General features: G+C 43.3%; 1 protein-coding gene across 1 annotated transcript; it reads right to left on the bottom strand.

The window, feature by feature from the left end:
• Positions 1-1,030: 1,030 nt before the first annotated feature.
• NEUROD1 (neuronal differentiation 1) lies at positions 1,031-5,879 on the bottom strand. Its single transcript, XM_078871265.1, has 2 exons — positions 5,506-5,879; positions 1,031-3,873 (listed from the first exon to the last, which is right to left on the bottom strand). The coding sequence occupies exon 2, from the start codon at positions 3,869-3,871 to the stop codon at positions 2,540-2,542; it is 1,332 nt and encodes a 443-aa protein (XP_078727391.1). The 5' UTR covers positions 3,872-3,873; positions 5,506-5,879; the 3' UTR covers positions 1,031-2,539.
• Positions 5,880-27,006: the final 21,127 nt, after the last annotated feature.

The following is a 27,006-nucleotide window of genomic DNA, read 5'->3' as shown; positions in this document are numbered from 1 at the left end:
CAAGCTGCAATGTGCCAGCACTCTTTACCTGGGAGACCTGCGAAAGATTACAGCACAATCAGATTTGCAGGTCGACTGCACCGACATTATTACTTAAAGTAGAGGCTTAACCCCTTTTATAGAATAATAGCAACGAGTAGGGATTGTATGCCTTTGTCATTTCATTCAACAGAGGTAGCAGCAGATGGGCTGCGGCTAAAGTGACCTATTTTTAAGTAGATTTTATTTATTTATGAGTAACCAGTAGCGTTTTTTCTTGCTATTGGCTTCAGCATCACACTACATGGGAGGCAAATCACTTTCAAATTTAGAACTTGTGTCTGACTCTGTGCAATGAATAAAACCAATCAACCTCTGGGCTATCATTTTTGAGGACTCAAAGTTCAAAGTTCGTTTTTTGAAATATATATGGCATATGGTTGTTTTTTATATAGATAAATAAGCATAAACTTGGCTATGTTTGTGTGTTCCAAATTTCATATATCTAGACTTTCTAGACTATCATAAAAATGCAGTCACGATTGCATACATATATTATAATCAGTGCGTTTATGTGGTTATGTAGTTAATATCTGTCGTAATGGAAATTTAATATGTTGCCATGAGAATTATGGTAAGGTATTAAAAAGCGCCTTTTCCACGCACGTGGCAAATGTGTTACGTACATTTGCCTATATTCAATACCACAGGTGGTTGCTACCTAATTATTCTCTTAACAGTGGTAAAACATTATTGGAGAATTGATGAAAAGATCCCTATTTTTCAACAAACCTTTACAATTTACGCTTTTGTATGCATCCATAGAAATTACATGAAGTCAATGTGATTTACATTGTGTGGTTGGGTTAATTTTTAACCTCATCATGAATAATACGATAGATGTGCAACATTATCGGAGCATAGTCATAGTGCCTGATGTACTTCCATTAACTTTACCTCCAGTGTTCAATTGCTCAGAATGGAATTTCTATTACATAACGTTTGCAATTATTTTTTTTCACACGAAACAATGTATAATGATCAAGCTATGTATAGTCATCTGGTATCCAATCCATATTTTCGGGTATCGTATTGTGGATGTGCACATCATGATCATAAAATAACTTTATACAAATAAGAACCACAAACAGTTTCTGATGTTGTTAGTATTAGTATTGAAGTGTAAACGCAGCGAAAGATTTCCCACATTTAAGCATTTTGAGTCACAATAGGCAACAAGCCACCAACAACAATTTTTATTAACATTTATTTACGATAATTTATTTGCAAATAAATTTACGCATGTACACTTTTGCAGTCTATCAAAATAGACAACGGTTCCATTTAAAAAAAGATCAAATAATGAATAAATCCCATCAAATAGGATGAAGAGCTAATTTCATGTCACTGGGATATACATAGAGCAAAAATATATATGTACAAAACAACCGCTAGTGTTCCTAAGCACAAGTTTCCTATTCTCGCACAGATACCTGCTGTGTGGTAATGAAATGGGACACAGCAAGCACTTGAATGTGCTGCACATGAATAAGGTATCACCGATGGCAAGAGGAAAGACTTGATGATTGGCCCAACAAAAAATAAATTGGCAGCAAAACTACATTATTATGTATTTGTTTGTTAAATATATTTAATCACTTTCTTAATACATATCCATCAACTTTCTTCATGCCGCATGTTGTATAAAACGTCTAAGGCATTCGTCTTTATAGTAGGCTGTTTCTTGGTAGACATAAACTTTATTTTTTTACGTGTTTTTTTATCATTGTTATTATTCGAGCTTACAAACTGACTACCCTTTATCATCAACGTGGCAGCGATTAGAAACTCACACGCAAAAATATGGACTCGTCGATATAAAAGTCTCGTTAGAAATTGCATACAAAAAGCAAGTGGAAGTCAAAAAATTTGTCATTGTGTGAGAAGACAATTAAATAATCGTAAAATTCGCGGATGGTTCACAATTCAAAAATTGCATAGCTTCCTAATTATTGCTCGCAATGACAGTCAGGGACCCAAACAAAAACCGCGTTCAGTAGTACATTTACCTTTTTCTTTTTTAAATATGCAAAGCGTCTATTAGGGCACAATAGCGTCGGGCAGGTGATTTTACATACGCACACCTCTTATTATATACACAAGCACAATCGCACTACAGCCAAAATATTGTTGCTGTTACATTGTGAGTCACGATATACGATTCTCTTACATCGAGGGCTATTAACGCGATGGGCGAATTCTAAAAAAATCACGCGGTCACCTCGGCGTGGCGCCACCAGTTAAATACTCTCGAAAAGTGTCACAAATGAGATTTCACGAACAGCAGAAGGAAATATTCGTTTCCCAGTGATACCAGCAGAAGCAACGTAAAAAAAACACGCGTTGTAATGGAACACAAAATAGCAATACAAATAAGCGCGATCACTGTTAAGTTTATCACACAGAGTGCCAACATCGTTGAACTTTTGCGCCGCGTGTGAACAACGCAGTTGGGGCGGGGGAGGGAGAGGGTGCGAAGTTGTTGTTCATCATTGAACAATCAGTTATGAAATATGGTGTTGAGATGCGAGCTCATGAGCAGTCTTTCGTGCTGCGGGTGGATATCGTAGGGGGCCGCCTCAACGGGGGGGTCACAGCGCAAGCTTGGCGGGGGGTAGCCGGCTCCGTGCGCGGCACCGCCGGCAGCCGCCGCCGCCGCGTAGTGAAACCGATAGGGCTTCTCGAAGTCGGCCGACGTCTCCTGTCGAAACGAGAAGTTCCCGTTGATGCTGAGCGGAGGGCTCAGGGGCGGGTCGTAGTTTTCGGGGCTCGCGCACTCTTGGCCGCCAGCAGCAGCAGCCGCAGCCGCAGCAGTAGCAGCCGCAGCAGCCGCTGCCGCAGCCTGTGCGGATGGAGGCTGCGGTGGCTGCTGCTGCTGCGGCTGCTGCGGCTGCTGCTGCGGCGGCGGCGGCGGCGCGGAGCCCGTCTCGAAGAAGCCGTCCAGGGCCGCTCCGTAGCTCTCGGGCCGGATCTGGAACGCGTGGTGGGCGCTGTCCATGGTGCTGTGGTATGGCGGGCTCGGCAAGCCGGGCGAGTGGTGAAACGCCGCCGCGTACGGGTGGTGATTGTGGTGGTGGTGGTTGTTGTTGTGGTGGTGTTGGTGGTGGTGTTGGTGGTGGTGGTGGCCGCTCATTGCGTAGGAAGATGGACCTCCTCCACCGCCACCCGCGCCACCTCCACCGACGCCGCCGCCGCCGCCCGGCGCCTGCATGTGCATGAAGTCCGGGCTCTGCTCTGGCAGGAATGTCCGCGGATTCAGCTGCAGGCAGCCCGCGATCAAATTGGCCGTGGGCTGCGAGAGGCCCCTGCACAGGGTCTGCACGAAACTCAGCAGGTCGGGACTGGTGCCGGCGCGCAGGATCTCCGAGAGCGCCCAGATGTAGTTCTTGGCGAGGCGCAGCGTCTCGATCTTGGACAGCTTCTGCGTCTTGGAGTAGCAGGGCACCACCTTGCGCAGGTTGTCGAGCGCCGCGTTGAGCCCGTGCATGCGGTTCCGCTCGCGTGCGTTCGCTTTGACGCGGCGCATCTTGAAGCGCTCCTGTCGCGCCTTGGTCATCTTCTTCTTTTTGGGGCCCCGGCGTTTGGGTTTCTGTTGGTCGTCGTTTTCGTCCTCCTCCAAGTCGTCGGCGTCGTCGTCGTCCTGCTTATCGTCGTCGTCGGCCAGGTCGTCGTTGTCGTAGGAGGCGGAGAGCGAGAGGAGGTCGTGTTGAGATTCGCAGTCCTCACGGCCGCTCCCCTTCATGTCCTCGTCTTCCGTGAGGCACTCCTCGGCCCAGTTCGAGAGGTTCTCCATCATTCGCGTGGTGTCGGCGCACGGCTCGGCTGTCTTCATACCTTCGATTCAAGTTGTTTCAAAGAAATGGCCGTTAGGAAAACAAAAACCCATCACTCACAACAATCGCCACATTACAGCTCTGAGTTGTGTTTGCTGTCACAAATGACAACACACACACACGTATTGTTACCAGACATACGCGTGCTTCCTTGTTCATATAATAAAGTACACCTGACATTACTTTTGTGAGAACGTTTTAATTTCATCATTGATCCCACGTCTTGTGTGTGCATATATATATCGTAATGCAATGAATATACATTTTTCCAAGAACATACTGTATACTGCACAAATACTGCTCAATTCGTTTGTACGATGCTCACTCTTCACGTCATTTTCATATCGACACGTGTTCACGCCCATGTAGACGTGATGCATTTTAACCAATAGCACTGTATTGCAGTTCAACTGTTTACTAAAACAAAGCTTTATTGTCATTATTATTGCAATGCCATTATGAGTATTGTAAGTGCACGCCACGGGTCGTTGCATCTCATCTCTCCAGACGCACATCATCTGCACCCCCCCACCCAGCCGCGCCCCCCGAACGAAAAATAATTCCCGAGAAGGGATTGTAGCCGACCAAGTAGATAGTCTATAGATTAGTATATAAGGGACCGATTTGTGCGGCATGCAAAGGGATTATGTAAATGAAAGCTGATTGGCACATGTAATCAGATTATCAGGATTCTGCATCATCCCAAGCCAAGAGATTGGGGTTGGACTCGCTTCGGGCAACTTGAGAGTGGCGGACAGAAATAAAGCGATGAATGATCATGGAAAACGTGACTCTTATTTTGTACTCGTTTTTTATCGTCCGCACTGACGCACAGCGTGTCCAGCGCGGCTCTATACATGCCATATAACTAGAGGCTACGTGGTATTTCTGTACTGCATACAATTACAATACTCGCGGGTATATTCAAATAAGCAGAAGCGCGCTGGCGCAATAATCCTCGGGGATCAGGTGCGAAATCTGTGCAGTCATAAACATTGGCGAGACGGGCTGTTTGCGTGCAGCCTGCCCGGGCGAAATATATAGCAACCCCGCACGCGGTTAATATAATATTCTTTTCCTCTATTATACTTCATAATTGATTTCGATTTTTTTTATTTGAAATTCGAAAAACCATTAACTTTTCCAGGAAAAGAACAGTCGGATGTATGGGCAGCGCAAATGCGCCACTGATAACAAACAGGTAGTTTGCAAAGCTTTGTTTGTGGTAAGAGCGGTGAAATCAAAAGAGAGAAATTGCATTCCGAACGCAGGAAAGTACGCGCATACAAAGTTAAACTAGAGAAGCATTTATATTTAACATTGTTACATAAACTAACGCTAGATTTGGTATGGGTTACACTTCCATGAAACTAAATAAAATTACTCAAAGAAACAAAAAATAGGTTCATGCGTACGATAGAAAATACACTGGACTGGTAACTCGATCGGCGCATTCAATATTCTCCAATAATTGTTCTCACTGCAATCGGTCGCCAGCGAATAGTTCCTGTGTAGAACGACACCGCCGTGTGTGGCGCACAGACTGTCACGTAACCGATGCGCTCCCTGATGTTCTATTATAATCATTATTATTATTACCATTCTTCAAGCAGTGTTTAGTCCCTGCCCGTACCTGTGTCAGTAGCCGGGCGTCATCGGCAGTGCAGGGCTCTGGGGCTCTGCGCGCGCTCGCTCGCTCGCTTCTGCTCCGTACGCGCCACGTCAGGAGAAGCTTCAGCGCTTTACCGGAGAGCCTTCCCATGCCCCCGCTCAGCGCTCTGTCCGCGAATCCCGCCACCAGCCGCCAGATTATAGGAGAGGATGGTGAGCCATATGGCTCCTCCACGTCACCGAGAGCCCTGGCCACGTGGTGTGCCACGATTTGTATTGCAGCCGCGCCGAGTCCCGATCCGCGCTTATATCCCTTTGTGGCCCGAGCAGAAGCCATCTGTCGCTAGTTAGAGAGGCGCCGTAGAGCTGCTATTCTCCTCCTCTAGGAAAAATTAATTTTGCGTCTCGGGTTCCGACTTTTCCATGAGATATTAATAGCTTGCGTAGAGGGGGTGAATGCTGGTACGGTAATGATTTTAAACAAACAACTAGTACACAACCTCTCTCGCCCCGTGAAATGGACTCGGCCGTGGAATTGCTTGAAGGTTTTATAATGTGTTGATAATTGTATAATGCGTGTGAATGGTGTATGGGTTTTGTGTGTTGGCATACTGTGATAAATCACGCGGTAGGATGGTGTGGTTGTCGCTATCAGTGCTTAACGGGAGGTCAATCACTTTTCGGAGTGGGATGGTGACGGAAGCGTGACATCGGCACGTGCTTAGTTTATTGAATACTGACATGTTCATCAATAGTAATGATAATAATTTAGAAACGTTTGACAATCCACTGTTTGTAACGTATAATTAATATAAAAGAACGAATGCAATATATTATAAGTACATACAGTTCAAGCGTCACACAATTGTAGCATTCTGTAGCAACGATAAAAAAAATAAGATATAACAAACGTACAATTTATTTCGTTTCATATTGAGGGTAAAATCGAACACGTTTTAATTGTACACGAGTTGACTCAGCACTGTGTCAAAACTTTTTAAACACTCCTTTTTAACCAATAAAATATATATATAATCGAAACGCGTCTTCAGTGCATTGCAACAACTAAAGTTTATCCCAGTTTTTATTTGCTAAGAATTTACACGCAAAAATGTAATACAGTATATTCAGTATTCATATGGCAGTACGTGAGTTATAACAAGACAATACATATATTATCAGAGAATGTTTTTTTTTGCATGTTCACGACAAGTATGTGTGGTTAATACAGACATGATCCCTTGAAAAATGTTTCTGTTTGGTGTTTCAAAATCTTAACACAACTGTTTTATTGCCAGAAAGGGTAAAACCTATTCTGATACGTGAGTGATAGTTTATACAATTGCGCTTAAGTTCACCCTAATAGTTCTTTAATGCCCCCCCCCTTATCGACTCTTTGAAACGGATTAATGCAAGTTATAAACTGTCACACACCGCTTCCTTTATCAATTGCTGACAATTCGCGGGCTATTAAATGCCTCTCCGTTGTCAGATACAATCAGGCAAACTGTAGAAGCACCGCGGCCAAAGCGATTGGCACGTATTCCTCGCGCCGCATGTGGAGCACACAAGCTCCGGGTGTTGTCGCCGAGAGGGCCAGAAGTCTCTATCTTCCCTTAAGCCGAGGGCCCCATTTTGTACGCGTAAGCCTTTAAGCCTCGTGATTAATCGATTACTAGTCGGGCACGCGTCCCGCACGCGCTCCGAGACAAAGGGAGCGGCGGCCCGCGAGCCACGCGATCCACGGCCACGCGCCGCCCTAATGAAGGTGGAAATCTAATTATTTGAATTTGGGGGTCCGCGGGCACCCATTGTGCACTGAGTGGCGCGCGCGCGCGCGTGTGCTCACGGGGCGGGCTGCCTCTCTTCGGGGGCTTGCGCCTCGATTCCCTCCTCGCGTGTTTAATCGCGTTATCCCTCGGACAGATCAAGGTCCGTTTGGCAAAAGCGCGGCGGAGACGAGCAGGAGCCCGGGACCCCCCCCCGTTCCCCATCCCGAGTGACAGATGGACACGAAGCGAAATAATAAAAGAAACGCAGCGCGCAACAACACAAAAAAACACAATGCCACGCGCAGAGAATGGCTGGGGGTGGCTGGATGGGTTGGCGAGTGGGTGTGTGGGGTGTGTGCGGTGGGTGGATGGCTTGGGTGGCTGGGCATTGATCACTCATTTAGGCTCCGTCATCTGAGGTCTCGAAATTTGGCGGGTAAAACCGTTATTCGGCGCTTTTCTCAAAAAGCACGCCACCAAACACGGCCCGTCCACACCCCCCAACACCACCACCACCACCTCCCCTCCCTCGCGCCGTCACAAGCGCAGATGAGTTCGGCGTGGCTCTGCTGCTGCTGCTCCGACCGACGGGACGGCCGAGGGAAGGGTCCCCCGCGTGCGCATTAATTGCGCAAAATGTATTCTTTTCTTGTTACTTAACGGCATTGTGCGTCGACTCACAGGGCAGTTGGCGGCTCGCGCCTGGTTTTTTGTTGTTTGCGTTCACTGAAAATGCACCACGGCGGTCATAATTAGACTTTAAGCAGCGTCTCTGACAAAGCGTTAACAACGTTTACTTACCGTGGATTATCGCGTATGGATTTTTTTTTGCACGATGAACGTGGTGTGACAATTTAAATGTAATCACACGTTTATTGTGGTGGTTTTTTTTGCAGTGTATTTCTTGTAACTTTGGAGAACGGAGAACTCCCAATGTGGAGACTTTATCGTTGAAGGCACACGTCTCGTACGCGGGCGTTCCTAGCGAGACGGATTACGCGCTTGACAGTCGGATTGTTAGATTGCCACCGGCTCCCCAGACGTGGTCCCTTGCCCTTACGGGCCCGGCTAATATTGCTAATTGATTTATATGGCACCTGCGAGATCGCACGGAGATGGGGAGTCAATCGTGCCCAAATAGATCTTTGGCGAAACGGGTGCACACTTGAGAGGTCCGATGTTTATTTTTATTTGTTTTACAATTCCGGAGAGTAATCGTAGAAATACTGACACCCAACGCGTACTGCAAACCCCTCCATGTCCATTCCCACACTGTAGCCATCCCTTGATAAAGAGACTTGTTGTCCCATTGGGTTCGAACAAGAAACACGTCAGATATCGGCTATAAATGAACGGAACTGTATGCTTACCGTGCTAAAGCTGCTCTACAATGAATCTCACCTTGAATCATTAGTCCAGCATTGGCCAAGGGCATTACATACAATGCTATGTATGAGTGCTTGAGGAAAACACGAGTGAAGGTTGTATGAAGTAGTGTGCGAGCGAATGTAGAGCACAACACGCACAAGTGGGAATTATTCAACATCCAACGCCTTACATAAAGCGTAGTAATGCCCTTGAATCGGGAAAGGCTAAGTGTGTGTCTTAAGACCCTTTTCAGGATGATCTTGCATTGGGATGTTTTGCTAATTTCACGAAAGAGTGCTTGGCACATTGCAGGAAACACTCAAATCTTCGGACAGATTGATTTAATAATCGTTTGCTTTTTCATCTGATGGACACCTCATCATAGCCCTACGATAACAGATATTCCCAGGCGGTCTTCCATCAACAGCCTGAAGTTAATACGGTTCTACTAATAAGTGCAACTTACTAATATTTTTGTGGCTCATGTTATTTCGGTTCAGTCCTGTGACTTGTGGTGATTTGGGCTTCATCGTTGTTGCCACCACCTTCGTTATCCCTGCCCTTTGCCAGCTTAAAGGTGCTTTCTACAGATTTAGTTATCGAGTTCTTTTGAGCAATTTCCCTTTATTCCGTGTCACCTCTGCTTTACCTCGCAGGGTAGTGTTTATTAGTCCTGCATCTCTGCTGACGTGTCCATACCATTTCAGTGTTCTGGCTTGCATGATCTGGAGTCGGCTTTGTTGTTTTTTCCAAGTTCTCGTTGTATCATGACAGCACCTGCTCTTGGTCGTATGTACGGTGTATAATATGCGCAGGAACCTTCTAAAGCATCTCACTTCCCTTGTCTGGATTACAAATTTCCGTGTTTGCTGTAAACTTCCAGATCTGGCATCAATATAGGCACACCGAAGTCACTGGTGTTCTGTAGAGTTTGTATCATAGTGCCTATTGTGATGTTTTATTGTATTTCAGATCTTCTTCATGTTGGGGGGTAGTCTGGCTGTTGCCTTTGCTACCCTTGAATAAACATTCTGCTAGAGAAGTTATATCATTCATGATAGTCGATCCAATGTGATTCAATGTATGTGTATCCCTTAAGATTATCGCTAATCCCCGAAAACCATAATTTTGCATATCTCAACACCTATCTCCATACTATATTGATGGCTTGTTCATCCAGTCACAATGTGAGATCGTGTCGGTACCTCTTGATTTGCCTCCTCTTGGATCAATGTCGTCGGCAAAGTGTAAGCTTACGATGGTCAATCAACCAGCCGCTACAGTTCCTTTAAACCCGTGAAGTGCTTCAGCCTTATTCTTTGGGTCTTTCGGTAAAGTCACGTAGATAGGTTCAAATAAAATGACAGAAAACTACGACGTTTCGATCGCAACGCAAACGGTCCTGATGACGACCGCTTGTGTTGTGATCGAAACGTCGTAGTTATTGTTATTTTCTTTGAACCTATCTACGTGAACCTATCTACGTGACTTTACCGAAAGACCCAAAGAACATTAATTATTGCAGTCACGAAAGCTTTAAGTCAATGCTTCAGCCTTGACAAACTCCAACTGTTGTGTTGAATAATTCCTGCAGACGTTTACCAATGAGCATGGCACATTTTTTCGTGTTAACGTCTACATATTTATTCAACACTCGTGACGAGTTTCATTTTCAAGTTCATCTGTTCAAAAGCACTCGAACCCACTATCATTCACCTCGCGGGGTATGCATTCACTAGATGGAGCTACTTACTATATTGTAGCTCTATCTATTGTTGCTCTATTGAACTAAATCTTAGTCTTTAAGTGACAAAAGACAAAAACAGTGAAAGGAACTGGAGAAAACACAGGCAAGAGCATCTCTCCAAACGGGGTTATTTGTTTTTATTCAAAGAGAAAGGCAAACAACATACTCTAGTTTAGCAGGATCATACTGGAGTACGATTACTGAAACCCACGTGACGTCGGCCGAGGTGCTCGGGGCTTCTTCTACCTGAGCACACAATGAGTCTCTGTATGTCTCTCTCATGCGGACTCAATCTGTGCAGCAACTTTGCTCTATGTGTACGATTGCACATTCACTTTGAATATGCGTCACTTGTATTTTAGATGGATGAATAGGACAGCGCACCGATGTGCTATGGGCACTGCTCCAATCGCTGCTTTATACGTAGTTTACACTCTTTCAACTTAAATCAAGTTACACATTTAAATGCATCGTAGACACAATACGATAGTAAGCATATACCTTTGTTGTAAAAATCCTGCCAATACACCTCTTGGAAAGAGCAAAAGGAGTTCGTAGGAAAATTGTCAACATCAGCAAATTGTGATTTATATTTTTAAAAATATATACAGTGTACACGTGTTATTTTATTTTTTTATCGTCGATGCAGTGAAGTCAATTGGAACGCAATGGCGTTGCACTTGGCCGTGAGTGTGACGCACTGTCACACTCATGCCAATGATGAAGGCATTTCCTTAATCTTTATATCTGTGAATAATGAACACAAACAAATGCACTTTTGCATTAATAGCAACCGCTTTTGCGCATCCAATGAGTGATCGCGATCACCGTACGAGACCACGTGTTCTTAACCGTCGGCTTGAGAACTCCTTTTGTAAAGGTCTTACTATCATTCGACTCGTGTGTGGCGCTTTAAGTGCCTATTTAAATCCGTTATTGCTTACAATTTAATTTACGAGGCACAAAGCACATCAATATTCGCCACGTGCTGTAAACGGTGTGTCGATACACCTTATAACCAAGAGGCCCATCCAGCTACACAACGCAGTAGGACTACATTAGACCATTACACTGAACACATTCGTGAATAACAGTGCATCAAAAGGTATGTGGGTGGGGGGGACCTATAATAGGCGACGTTTCTGGCAATGAACCTTCTTCATGTTGTATAAATAGCCATTGCCCGAATTGTCGCCTATGATATTTCCCTTTTCAGACAGTATAATGAACGTATTTAGATTTTTGTTTCTTGCTATTTGTGCTTGCGCACCACTACCAACGCATTATCACCAACAATCATATGTTTAAAATATAGGTGGAAGGGAGGGAGGGACGGCGATGACGAGTAGGAGTAGAATCTCTCTGCAATCAAATAAAAATAGCCGCAGGTGGAGTGCCGACCGCCAGCCAGGCACCATCGACATCGCTTCTACAACGTCACTGCAAACTTGGACATCGCCCCCGACTGCAGGTGGAAGAACTCTTCGGTCCCCTCGTGTGTGTATATGCCGTGACGCGTGCCTGCTGTAGACTGACTGTGATGTGCAGTGAACTTTATTGCGGCTTTTCGCCGCGAACATCTGATCGGAAACAAACAAATAGCACAACGCCTCTCTTTGCTGTGCAAATCACACGCCACTCGCGAATACGGTCCCTTATCCCGAGCTGTGGCATCACGCCACTGGGTTCTCGGGCGTTTGTTGATTTATACAATGTGACGCATGCACGTACACGTATATATATGTACATGTAAATATTAACTTCCTCCTCTTTCCTCCTGATGACGATCGCTTGTGTTGTGATCGAAACGTAGTTTTTTTTGTTATTTTCTCTGAACCATCTACGTGACTTTACCGAAAGACCCAAATAATATGTACATATATATGTATTTTCTGCTGCGCGGTCAGTTAATGGATAATAGTCGGGCAAACAGGTGTCGGGGCTTGCGGACTTTGTCGCGTTGTAAACGTGCCTGGCCCCGCACGTCGTCGCAATCTGTGCTTGCAGTGGCGGGCACGGCGAACCGCCGCGCTCTTCAGCACCACGGACAGCGCACGCTTCTTGCCGTTGTAAACGCGGAAAACAAATTTAAAAGGTGCAGCCGTTTACGAGGTGTTATGTTCACCAAGTATAAGCCGCGCCACAGAGGGAGCGGAGGGGACTCCACACCCCCCCACCCCCACGACCTCCAAGACTCCCACACCCCTACTTCGCCCCCCAACTTGGAAGACCTGGGGGGGGGGAACAATGGACTTGTTCACCAACTAAAAACCCATGTGGATAGGGAGGTAAACGCCATACGAGTTAAGGTGAAAAATTCTATTCTTGCGTATGGCAGTATGTTCAGTAGATAAATGGCAACGTCGAGGTCTGCTAGCCAGGAGAGGGGGTCATGAGAGAGTTCGTGTAGTTTTTAATTTGCTGTTGAAGTACTATAGTGGTGTAATCTATGGTCCCAAAGTTTGGGTTACATGGGAACACATTCGCATTGTAGCTTGTCTTAAATTTCCCATATTTGAAATGTGCGCATCGGTCTGTCGATGTTTCGATTAGGGGCCCCCCACGATCGCAGTGATGCACAACACCGCTAAGGAGGGGATACTTGCTCGGGTGGTGCCATCCGAGAGGATCTGGAGCCGTGCCTGCTGATGGCAGCTGTCCTTGTGCAGCACAAGGTGGCACAGCACTGGCATGAAAGTGGGCATTAGTCCGTCAGTAGGGAGGAGGGGCTATGTTGCGATTGGAAATTCTAATTGTTAAATTGTGAGAATGTTATTAAAATTTGCTAATTTTGGACCATGACGCCGAGACACGTTGCCGACTTGTTTTTCGAATAAGGTCGTCGGGTCTTCAACGTCCACTGTGATGCAGACAATTCGTATTAATCGATAATATACTCACAGTAGTACTGAGCATGTTTATTGAGATGGTTGGTCTTTTTAATGTATTGTTGCGTGTTTGATGAAGCTGCAGGGCCTGCCTTAAAGCTACTGCCCCATTTAAACACCACCTCGCCTCGGAGATAGAAGTCCCACATTGGCTCAATCTCTTCAAGTCCACATTTCAGACATGTGTGCTACCACATGTGTGCTGGCTTTGTCACATCCATACGGTGCTGTCATGGGCAATACGGTCAGCTTGACATCAGGACTGGAGAGGCATCATTTCTAATTTGGGTTCAGGTCAATGAAATCATTAGGTGCATTTCTATCCAAAATTACAAATATTTCTGCACTTATAAGTCAGCATGTTAACAAATGCGTTTTTGTTATTTGTGAATGATTTGAATGTGTTTAATTGGTAATTTCCTACCTTAATCGCTTTATTTGTCATTTTCGTTTATTCCCTTTATTTCTACAAAACAACCCATCATTTTGCCCCCAAAAATCTTACAGTAAACCTCTTTTCAGCCACACCTATATTCAGACGTTAATTTGCGCTTTTAAACAAGCACCCAACAAAAGCAAGCTATCACTCTCCTCTTAGTCATCTTTTAGGATAGAGAATATCAATCGTGGCTTCATGGACAAGGATTTCCTGGGTTTCATCTTTTCCGGAGCAGTCAATTCCTCACAGACCTACTCAGTGCACACGACAACAATCCCTCGGCTCAGCACTCGATGCTACGAGGAAAGAATAAACCTGGCTATTAAAACCCTGCTGTTGGTTTGCCACCTGCTCAGGTGGCGAATTATCGCCTCATTCATTTTGGCTCGAAATTGGGAAATCGTATGCACAGCTCTGTGGTTCTAAACAGGTCTCAGATGATGGGAGTTGGCTAACAGAGCACAATATTAATTAATGACTGAAGGAGAACTACATTTTTACATTTGTCATCTCCCCCGACTGTTTGCTTTAAATAGCACCTAATGATTTACCTGAACCACTATACAAATTGATTCCCCTTGCAGAAATTAATCTTATTATGAGGCGGTGTTATTGGGGGCATTTTTAATTCCCTGGGCAATACTTTCTTTGAAACAAAATCATACTTAATGCTATAGAATGTCTACTATGAAATATTCCTTTTCTGCGTAGAATATGTTTCTGTGCAATTAAAATGGCCACGAAAAAGTTTGCGATAATACTGTATATGTTAATGTTTGGTAAAAAAAAAAATCACGTCAATCGCATCTTTCCACCCCAGTGAACATTACACGTAATGACTGAAACTTTCCATTTCAGAATGATTAGTCCCGTGTTCTAATTACGCATGCAAAAATGCAAATGAGTGTGAATTAATTACTCCGCTAATTAGTTCCTTGGTATTTTCAAGTCATAAATCATGCTGGGATGGCGGGGAGACATGAGGCTCGCTTTATTTGCATTTTAGATGAAGATTTGCCTCTATGTATCATTAACCAGGACGAATTTAATCGCAATTGCGTTAATTCCCTTTATTTTGAGAAAGCGCACTCTAGCGCGGACACACGCTGTGTCCTGTAGGCGTCCGTTAATACAATTTACATCTTGGACGGTTCAAGGCAATCTCTGTAATACGCCAATCGTGACGAGCATCCGATATGGAAAGACTCGCGAAAGAATTCTGGCGCGTTCGCTAATTGCCGAATCTGTGCCAAGTCCGCGAAATGAACCTGCGCCAGGGAGCGTCCCTACGGGAACACCGCCTCTTCATTGGCATATTGAGGTAGAGGCAGCAATCCGGTGCCTCCAGCACATTCAAAATGCATTTTAATTCTGAATTTCCTAAAATGATAATGGTCTTTAGGAAGCCACGTTTTTCAAGGTTTTTTTTTGTAAATGTACGTTTAAAAAAAAAAAAACGTAATGGAGCAAAACAAAGAAAACATTCAAACCCGTCCACTGGCTAGAAAGTGAAAGATGTTATATCACGCCGCATGTGTAGGATGAAGACAAGGGCACAGGAGGGCAGCGTCCGAATGAGTGGCAGTTTTGTTGCTTGGTCGGCCGGTCTCTGGTAGAGACGCCATCTGTTCTCTTTCGGACGGGGAAAGGGGAAAAAAAGAGCCGAGCGAGAGAAACAAATCTGGCGTCAGTTATGCAGAAATACCACCAGCAAGAAAAATACCAACAAGAACACCGATCATGTATTCGCTAATTGTGGTTTCAGATAATGCACCGTTTTAAAAGTCGTTAATTTTACTTCTGATATTTGAAAACAACTCCATACGAAGACACTAAAAAGACACGTTTTAATGAAACGTACACTCTCTGAGATAAATGCAACACGCGTTACTGCATGGACCAGCTCTAATATTTTAAAACACAAAACTGAAATACGTACAATTAGATTTGTTATCCAAAAAATGTCATTTGTGTTCAATTGCTGACGTTATCTGTTACATCTTACCATATGCTTCACTTATTTTCATTGGAGTGATTTGGTGTTTGTATAATTCGTGTGCATGAGACAATATCATTCACGAATTATGTGGCCACAATTGGTCGAGCTCCCACTGGTTGTACGACTGAAATATTGCTTCAGCATCACCAGAAGCGTGTTTGCCCACCTAGGGAAATGAGGCAAACGGTTAACGGTATGGCAGCGCCTGCCCCCTGACAATAACACGAGTAGCAGCAGCCTTCCAATGTGTTTAGCAGCTGACCACAAACAGCTCTCGCCACAGCTCACGATCGAATCCATTCGAGTGGACATCATCATCGTCATAGAGAGTTGAACTTTTTCCCTTCCTATGGGTTATTTTCTAATTTTAAGTAAAAAAAAACAAATCAAAAAGTCTTCCCTGAGTCGACACTGGTAACTTACCTAAACTACTCATCATTAATCCCAGAGGGACCATGGGCATGGGTCATCGATGTGACTAGGAGTGAAAATCGCCAACATTCTGATTGAGTCTAGATGAATCGTATTTAGAAGTAAAATATCCAGCAACCACCAATCAAAAGTAGCAAAAATAATTCGCTCCCTTTTATGACATTTCTCAACTGTATCAAAAATATTAAATAAACTTTGCTTAGTGCCCATTACCAGGTGGTGTTTGCATGGAGCAAACAAACGCCACTTTTGCTGATGACAAACAGTACGGCTGGAAAGTGCAGACAGCAGCTTTAAGTGCATAGACTTCCCCTTGTGCCATCTCACGTTTGCTTTCCCCTGCCAATTTCCACATCACAACGATTTCTGCAAGCTTTGATACTCGTGCTTAGTGACAGATACGAGTCCTACACTAAGAACCTATATAGATGTTTTGATTGTTAAAATAAAATCAAAACCAAGAGTGAAAGCATTACCACTCTTACAAATGTTAAAGAAAATATCAATATGGAAATGCACGTGATATATGTTTGCTTTCTACTCTTGCTGCTTGGCAAGTCCTAACCCACGTAACCAAAATGTTGTACGTTATAAAGATTCATCTAAGGTTTCCTCCCATTGGTGTTATTCAGAACAATGTTTTAACAGAATGGCACAGGCGGTTTAGGGTAGTGGTTTTGTCATCCAATCTAAACATTTTACATTTTCTATTCCTCTCCTCCAAAAGTGGTGAATGACACAAAATACGAGCCAGACATAGACACTTTTGTTGGCCAATACTTCCACAGTACTCCAGCAATATTCTTCCATTCTCAATGTGTTTTGTCGAAAAAGCTTCGCAAGTATTGCCTCTAAAAAAATACACACAAACCACAAATGCATCTTCTCACAGTTTAATTGTTTTTAATGAAACCGAAAACACTCAATTGTCTGCAGCAGGTGTGAATCAGAGCATGTGAGGTGTTTTTAGTGAATTTATGCCAGCCAAATATGGGGCTGCCACTTTTATTAATTTGGTCAGGTCGAACAGTGGAAGTGTCCTGATCAGAAAGCAATGGGATGACACTCACATGTGTGTGGTGGAAATTCCACATTCCCATGGCACCAGTCAGTCTCTCCGTTGGATAACCAGTGTTGCCTTCTGATTTAGTGGTACTCCCTTTATAGGCCCGAAGCGGATGAGGCTCTGAGTCGAGGCCCTGATGAGATTTGATCTCACAACCACCCAGACATTTAATTTGTTAAGGAAAAAAACAACAACAATATTTCAGGTAAAGTCCCTTCATAGTAGATAGATGATCTCTCTGTTCCAGGCAATGGCCTTTATTGATCTATCATGCTATGAAAAATGGCCATTAACTGTCTGAAACATTCCATTTCATATATAACTATTAATTGAGGGTAGTACTATTGACACATGTGTTAGGTTTTTGTTAATTGTGCTTGTGCACCACTGCCAATGCAGTATCCCAACATTTATTTCTCAAATACAGGGCTTCCAGTGATCACTGCTTTTGGCGTTGATTTAAATATTAATGTCTCTATGCACTCTAACAAAGAACCAAATCCATTGTTCAACTATTTGATTAATGTTACACTTTACAATTCCTACCACATAACGTGCAAGGTTGGACATTTTTGACAAAGCAATGTTTTGACCATGGAATAGAGGCGTTTGTAAGCATTATGTATGAGTGAAAACGTCCCTTTCTCATGACATGACTTGCTCAATCGGTCCCTTGCCACCTTCACTGCATACAGTCACAAAGGCGGCATAGCCCCACAAATAAACCCGGCAGAAAGTCAATACCGGTTGGGGACCATCCCTTGAAATGGTGCCAGAAGTCTAACAGAGAAAGGACAAAGCTATGTTCAGTCCCAATGCACTATTGGCTCCCACTTTATAAAGTATTCTGTAATTACGGCACATGTAAACTTCCTGATCAGAATCCTTTAAGGCCTCATGAGCATGCCCGTGTAATGATCTGTACCATTTCAAAATCTATACTGGATGCCGATGTCGCCAAATACGCCTGTGATGTTCTATTTGTAATCTTAACAATAGATCATTGTTGTCTTCAATTATGAGATCACACTTACCTTTTATTCCGATGACGTGCTGTTTACAGTGACCATCACGCTGCAGGAAATGGGTATCAATTAGTCATTTGGTCTGAAAATATTACCGTCTCTGAGGATGGATGGCATATGAGTCTACGTGAAAAGTATTGCTATGTAGCATTACATTTGCATAATGTGTTCTAAACTAATACCTTCTTCTATTCTTTAGTAGTTCCCTTCCTTCTTTTTGTAGAGACGATGGGGGCCAGCTGAGATCTTCCAATACCACAAAAAATATAAACAATATTATTCATGCACAGGTTAGGTCTACCTCATAAATCCCTGAATACCTCTGCCATCCTTAAATAGGCTCGTTTTTTTTAGTATCGTGCATTATACACAATCAGGTTCACGTGAAATATTTCACATTTTCATGATTTACTTCGCTTTTTAAAAATAAAAAATCCATACTTTTAGGATGCCCAGTTTGATCAACATCATGCATTTAAAAAAAACACCCCACTGGGCGTTTGCACTATTTGTGAGTTTTCAGGATGCCTCTGAACGTGTTTAATACTTTTAATTTCAAAATGGTGTGGATTGCATGAGAACAGAGAGTTTTTGTGAACGTGTAATTAATTTTTGTCCTTTTAATGTAAAAATTAAAATGTGTAACTTAATTATAGGACAACAATAAACATTGGTGCTAAGCGACACTGTCATCCATAATATAGATTTTTGGGTAAGATCTCGTGAACATAAATGCATAGTTAAACCCGCCACCACTCGACACAACCAATTAGTAAGGTTTGTCACATAAACAAAATATGCCAATTGGTTACTAGTACAGCACACTGGTGTGTTGGAAAGTAAACCCACAACATTCACAATTTGATTAAGACATTTCGCCAGTAATTACAACTAGCATCATCAGGCGGTAGGCGGTAGCCTGATGATGCTAGTTGTAATTATACACGTTTTGGGTTTAGTCTCCAACACGCCAGTGTGCTGTACTAGTAACGAATTGGCATGTTTTGTATACATGACAAACCTTACTAATTGTCTGTGTCGGATGGTAGGGGGTTTAACGACACATTTATATTTACGCAATCTAACCCAAAAAAGCTCTATTATGGATAATATTTGTTGCCAAAACCTACTACGTGTTAAACTGATGTTGTCATGATGACGTTTTACGCGGGTGTGGATTTTTCTATTCTCAATTCAGCTACCTTCATTCAGGAAGAGGACATTGACCCATAAGTCAAAATACGATCACTGCAAATGGGTTCTGTGGGTTTCAATGGTAGAAGAAATATGATTTGCTGATGTCAGTCAGCACACACAAACCACGAATCCACATGGACTCCGCTATCCCAGTAGGAAAAATAAGCGCACAACTTTATCTGTGATGAACGCTGCACTTTCCGTTGTTTTCATGCAGAGGGCGCTGTAAACCTACGCACCCCCTGCATGAACGACGGACGCGCAGGAACAGACGTTCGATCGTGTTGGAATCGATCTGCAGACGGCGGTCTTCTCGCACGGCCAGCAGCTCTATGTCGCCTTATCTCGATCCCGCAATCCCAAACAGGTGAAAGTCCGCATCGAACCGAACCCCCAGCAAGGCCATCTACTTAACGACGAGAGAAAATTCACACGAAATGTCGTTTTCAATTAAGTCTTCCAGATGTAAAATGATATAAGCTTTTAATGAAGAAATTAAAATTATCTAATTCAAAACATAATACTAATCAAAGATGTTTCATTTTAAAACTTCAAAACGGAGCATCGGGTGCTTGCGTGAAATGCCAATGCAGTAACACACCGATTGACGCCCTCCCGCTTTCCGTATTGTCGCTATAACATACCCAACTTATTGATACCCAATCCCGTTTTTAGTACACATCATGTACCTCGCCATCATGCCCTCGAGATTCAAATCAAGAACGAACTTTACCGTTAAGGCCCAACATTGTTACGTTGCATGGCGACGGTCATGCGCCAGAGGGCGACCAAGCGTTAGGGTCCCTGACTGGCTCTCGTCTCTTTCATGTGCACACTTCCTCTATTCGTATTTTACCCCCCCCCTCCCCCAACATACCGTATTTACGGCGACATCTTTTTAAATACCCGTGTAAACTAGCCTTTTGCCTGCACAAGGACGGGTGTATATTGCAGTAAATCTGAAATATTCAATAGAAAAATGGTTCAGCTCATGATTATTAATGAGGGGAGGGGCTGCCCCATGTGGAGTGACGTCACCCGCTAATGGTTATTGGGGAGGGGTGCGGCATGTGGAGTGACGTCACCCGCTCATGATTATTATAGAGGGGAGGGGTGCAGCATGTAGTGTGCGCGACCTTCTTGTGCGTTAGTGTAAATTTCCACGTGGGCATGCATATTAATGACGGGGGGGGGGGGCTCTTTTGCAGTGACGTCACGCACGTATGTAGCACTGTGCAGCGTATATTTATTTTTAACCGTCACTTTATGTAAAGAAACGTCATATTTGAAGCAACTTTGCGTAATCAATTATTTAATTCAGCTCGACCTTCCTCTGCGTAAGTGTAATAATCCACCCACTCATGAATTTGAATGAGGAGGGGTGGGCCTCATGTGGAGTGACGTCACACGGGAGGGGTGGGCCTCATGTGGAGTGACGTCACACACGGGACACACAACAGGTCCCTGCGGGGTGGGCTGGTAGGAACGAACAAATGAATGGCTATAATAAAATGAAATGGCGGGGGTACGATACGAAGGGAGAGTTTGAGGCCTAGTTCTAGGCTTTAGGCCTAGCTGTAGGCTTTAGGCCGCTGTGAGTTAATTTTGAATTTAAATGTTTTAATTAAAAACTATCTCAGGGAATTATAAGGGAATGTTACACTTGTTTAGCCAGGAAAGCCTCACTGAGTCTAAAGGTTTTTGTAGGGTCCTGCCAAGTGTTTGCAGTAGGGGGCGATGTTGCTACACCTAATCGGACATCGGATTGACGGATGGACGACATAATCTATTGTAGGCTGGTTCACTTCGTTCCTACCAGTATTATTTGCTCATTATAGTAATATATCAATAGTATTCACTGCTCGCACCAACGGTTGCACAGTGTAGGTGCCCAATGGGTTTAGGTACTGGACCACGTTACGATCCGCCATCCCCGTGTCTTTGCTTCGATTGAAGTACTTTCGATTTACGTTCTGGTTTTCAGGAACGCATCCTGGGCGTAAACCGGGTTATGCTTAAATAAGACGTGAAAAAAAAAACGTTGGCATGTGAACATGACTGTTAAAATGATGAACTGTAAATAACATTACTTTTCTCTATAGCCTTTCTCAACATCATCTGTATCTTACAAATAACGTATATGTTGGAATTTAAAGTGCTGCCAATATTCCAGTTTAAAAACTACATTCGATATATTTACTTGGAAGGAGAAAAAAACAACCATGACAATTGTTTATTTTTGTTTCACCAAATGTGAGTTCATTGAGCTGCATTACCTCTTTTTTCATATCGCAGAATTATGAAACGGTACCCGGTGAGTGAAACACACATTTTCATTCCACGCATGAACATCAAAAGGTCAACCGAGTGTCATGCATGTGGTCTGTAAAAATGCCACGCCTGAAACCGTGTTCTATTCAAACATTTCACATCCCTAATGCCCTGAAGTCTAGGTTTGCTCTACACTAATTGCCCCTAACTCCGATTCGCCTTGCAACAAAAAAAAAACCTCAACCTACTACTGCATCAACTGCAGAAGTGCCAAAACCCGAGTGGTTCCCTTTGTTTGATTAAACAGCAAGTCATCTGCTGCCACTGCCTGCGTTGTCCTAATTATGACGATCATCATTCACCTTGTCACAGGCCACGGTGATTAATACGCCGGCGTCCGGGTGAATTTATGAGGGGCGCTGACTCGAGCAGGTATAGGCTCTGTGCGAAGCTGCCGCTGCTGGTTATCTCGGTTGGTGGTTGCTCATGCCGCAGCTTGTTTGCGCCACACGCACGCGTGTTTGCAAAGATCAGGAGTGCTGACGATGCTTTAAGCCAGAGCGTGGCTTGATTACTTTGATAGAGTAAATTGCATTAACCCTGGCGATGAGCGGGCTTTGATGGTGGAAGCAAATTATTGATATATACGAATGTAAAAAAAAAATCAGTGGTGGAGCTATACTTTGCAAATATTTATGAAGCAGCTCTAAGAATATTTTTTTAAAAACCACTGTAAACATTAATGTAAAATATAAATGTGGAGCCTTGCAGTTGCTTGCTCGCACCACTGCTGGTGGACGTGCCTCCACTATTCTACACTGTACTCTGGTTCTTTCGATAAAGTCACGTAGATGAAAAAAAGATTTTAAGAAATGTTTAGAATATGAAGAATATATTAAACCCAGGATTAGCAACAAACAGCTAGTGGGGTGCCATGCAAGTAGGATTTGTTGCTGTATTTCAATATGCATTGTATGTTATTGTACCTTAATTAATGAGCGTGTGTACATAAGTTAAGTGATGTTTGGGCTCAAGATTTCCCTCTTCTCATCTGCCTATGATGGCCTCTTCAATGATTCATAATTCTACTCTTTGGTTCTTTCGGTAAAGTCACGTAGATGAAAAATAAAAAATAAAAATAACTAAATTAAATCACGACGTTTCGGAGGCAACACAAGCTTCCGTAATCAGGTGGAACAGCCACAGCAAAATTACTTAGTGAGTAGTAAATTGCTCCAGTAATTTTACTGTGGCTGTTCCACCTGATGACGGAAGCTTGTGTTGCCTCCGAAACGTCGTGATTTTATTTAGTTATTTTCATTTTTTTTTCATCTACGTGACTTTACCGAAAGAACCAAAGAGTATGGATCCTTGCAGTCACGAAAACTTCAAATCTAGAATATTCCACACTGGCCAAACATTTCAGAAGAGTTGTAAGAACCCACACTTTACCCTACCACACACGACCTTCCGATCAACGTTGGTGTGCCCATTCATCATAATACTGCTGGGTTGATAGAGATAGAAGGATTCAAGAAACCTGCAAATTGTTTCAACGTCTGAGGTGAAAGATGGATCCTTTCTCTACATTGTGATTCCAGGTTAAATGTACACGTTAAATCAGTCAATGAACTTGATTTAGAATCAGGTGAGAGCCCATTAAGGCTTGGGTCTCTTTTGCAACGGATACCTGTCTTGAATGCAAATAGTGCAACATTTCAGTGCAGAAATTTAACAAATGTCACGTGATATAACGACGAAAGGCTAATCTTCAACATCATACATGGGAGCTGTTTAACCATACTTCACCATGCTGATCAGTGTGAGGTGGTGAAGAGGAAGCTTGCGGGGACTGATCAAGATATCATTCACCACTGATTTTAACAAGACCCCGTAATCAATCTGGTTCACATCGCATTGAGCAGTAAAGATATTTTGAATGATTAATAATACACACATATTAGGTGTTGGGTGTCAACACTCACAAGGCCGACAGCTCATCTCCCTCATTTTCGCCTGGTTCGTCCACTCATGAGCAACCTTCATGAGCGCTGAGCACCACATTATGTGAGTGGCAATGTACGCACCAGATATGCAACCACATCGCTCAGAGTACACATTCCTGCGGAGGGATGGCCAGGGTCAACGGCGGCGTGGTGTATTCCGCAAATATGCCCGACTGTGAGGGCAGGCACAAGCCGGCGTGAGTAGGTTAAACGTTGAGTTTTATAAGGGCACCACGGGGTGACCAGCCCCTCCCCACCCAGCCCCACCCCTCCCACCCCCCACCCAGCCCCACCTTCCCCACCCAGCCCCACCCTCCCCATCCAGCCCCTCCCCACCCTCCCCTCTCCACCCAGCCCCACCCCTCCCATTTTTAGATGCACGACGGACGGACGGACGGACACAATAATCTCCTGTGGGCTGGTGGAACCAGGTGGTTCCTACCAGTAAAACCCGACAACTGCTAAATGAGTGACACTCGCTCGACAATTCGGATGGCCAGGTAGATTGCTACTTCAGGGCCCCTCGACACAAACAATGACATGCTGATAAATATGAGACGCCTGCAGAAAGAGTTCACGCCGTTGAAATGAATTTCACCGGTTACCATTCACAACTGCACCTGAGGTGGACCCTCTATGGCGACCTTACGTGCATTGGCATCAATCAGCTTCGTGAATAGAAGCCGGTTCGTGGTAGCTATGTCATAATTACAGTAATAGGCATGATTTATCACACTGCTTTATGGTGTATAGTAAAAATAAAGGTGAAGTTTGTATTTCATACTGCATATAAATTCTTAATTTGTGAATACAGAAGGGATGACCAAGTGTTGTATATACCTTCTACGTGGATATAAACTGCATACTGTATATAGTGCACCGATTATTAGATTAAAAAAAAAATACTCTATCTGTCCATTCCCTGCAAGTGCCTCATTGTACAAACCATCCCTATCTTGGCCCTGTGGGGATTAGGCATCACTTCGTGTAGTGAAGCTATACAACAACCAAATTGTATTACCAGGTATTTGTGAAGATAAATTGTCGACAACATAAATATCACCGCACTGCAACCTAAAAATGCCATTTACTTGACACAATATGTTGTCGGGTGAACTGTTACGCACAGTTTTTAATATATATTTTATAACCCAATACCTTGTTAACCTAATTCATTTTACGGTAAAATATGTAAGATATTTTTTTTACAAATGTACAGACTTATGACAGTACACTATATAATGTGCTGTATGTTGAACTTCTTTTGCACCGTACGTAGCCAGCCGTGCTAATCGGAGGTGCTAAGAGGCTAATGGGTCTGTAATTCTTGTAGCGAGTTTCATTAACCTTTTTGAAGTGGGGAATGATTGAAGAATATTTCCCTTTGTTTATTCATACATTCTTATACGTTTCCTAATCGTTTTACAGAGTTAGGTGCATTCCATGTTTCGTGACACATTTTTTTTCTTTTTAATATTCTTCTTCATAAACATGTATTTTTTTCTCAGGCAATTAGTTTACTACTTGCTTTTAAACCTTTCTCCGCATTTCCAATGCGCTGCCCATTACTATGCTCGTTACTGTGCCCCTTGTCTCACGCATATAAATTGTTCGTGGCGATCATTGGGAATAGATTAAGCAAATTTAGAGGCCATGCAACCACATGAGTAGGTTCGGGTTAGGGTTCTGAAAAATACTCACGAATATCAATAACTATTGTGGCTCTCCGGAGCAGGCTATGAAAAGTCTTAAGACTCGGTGGAAATGATACTGTCATCCAAATGCTCAAAGGCCTAAAAATACATATATACATCTCCATGAATTATAAAATAAAAATAACATTTATAAAAAATATAATTGCTACATGTTAGTAGTGGAGTCAAACAAGGAGACACGCTTTCGTCAAAGTTATTCACACTAATATTAGAAGAGGCTTCCAAAAATATGTACAGTATTTGGGAAATAGCGGCACAACTGTTAAAGGGAGATAATATGTACCATCCAAGATGTGCTGACGACATGGTCATTATAACGACTGATGGGAAGGAAGCTGCAACGTTGGGCTTGAGACAAATCTGAGCGACGCAACAATATCACTAAACAATCGTCGATATCTGTTGGAGCCACGCAACTAGAAAACGCAGCAGAGTAAGTGTACCTGTTGAAGTTGTTGAAGGTGGGTCGCGTCAAAAATGATTCAATAAGGAGTCCAACGAGAGCAGGTTGAAGTGCTTTTGGAAAATGTCACTTAATGATCGTAAAGATCAACTGTGACAAAGAACATGGAAGAGAAGTTGATTAGTGCCCAAGGAAGCGTGCAGAGTTGCATTTCTGGAACTCCACTGAGAGACAGAGAGGGGTAAAGACGACTTCGCGAAACAAGCATGTCAACCGCGGAGATGGAGTTATGAAATCAGCTCAAGTGCAGGTGCTAAATGGATTGTTACGTAGCAGCCCCCGCGAGAGATAGAGACAGCCTTCATCCTGCTGTGCACTGATCAAGACCGATGGCGATAAAGCTTATTCTGACATATTGAATGTTGGGAAAGGTGAGATGCCATGGGAAACACACATTGCTAGAAAGTATCTACATGTGCAAGGAATGTAAGTGGAGAAGCATTTGTTGAACATTCAAGCCAAGCCTATTCCATATGGTGTGATTAAGCGCCATATGGTATGGATTATGTGTATATATTCGCCATGTATATCCGTGCACTTACAGTTTACGCTACATTTGTGTGTGTGTGTATACTTCGTATGTGTAAACTATATATGTTACAAGTGAGACAGATACGTTACAGATATAAAATGTCTAATAAAGATGAGTGCACACAGTTTCGTTAGTACATGGGGGATAGCACGAAAAGCAGTGGCAGTGTACATGCAGACCCGGGCATTGATTCTTCCTGACAGTAGGAAGTGGCTTTGAGGATTTCCCTTATTTAATCTTGAATTAAAGAGAGGATCAAGGGACCAAGGAAAGGGTGACATGTTCAATCATGATGATACAAATTAAATTGAGTATTTATTACACTTTCTAAATGTATACACACATCTACAACTGTCGATACAATGAATTACAATAGCCAGTACTCCTCTTTACCGTGACTGAGTTCATGATGAAAGCTCCAAAGTAATTGGTAATCAGTAATTCATCGCTTGATAAGAAAACTCTCTGAGCTCCGTATTGTAACGAATCTGCGTTACTCTTCATGTTAAATTCAGTCGCGTCAAGCGGCCAACATTTTGTCCGTGTCTCATCACAGATGGCTTAAAATGACTCACACCAATATGATATTTGGACCTATATTGA

The sequence above is a fragment of the Lampetra fluviatilis genome, chromosome 2 (assembly GCF_964198595.1).
Source record: "Lampetra fluviatilis chromosome 2, kcLamFluv1.1, whole genome shotgun sequence".
Classification (NCBI taxonomy): domain Eukaryota; kingdom Metazoa; phylum Chordata; class Hyperoartia; order Petromyzontiformes; family Petromyzontidae; genus Lampetra; species Lampetra fluviatilis.
This window is presented reverse-complemented; position numbering and strand designations above follow the sequence as displayed.

Bases quoted from the DNA above. Each gene is read 5' to 3' on its own strand.
- NEUROD1 (XM_078871265.1), bottom strand. From the start codon at position 3,871: ATGAAGACAGCCGAGCCGTGCGCCGACACCACGCGAATGATGGAGAAC.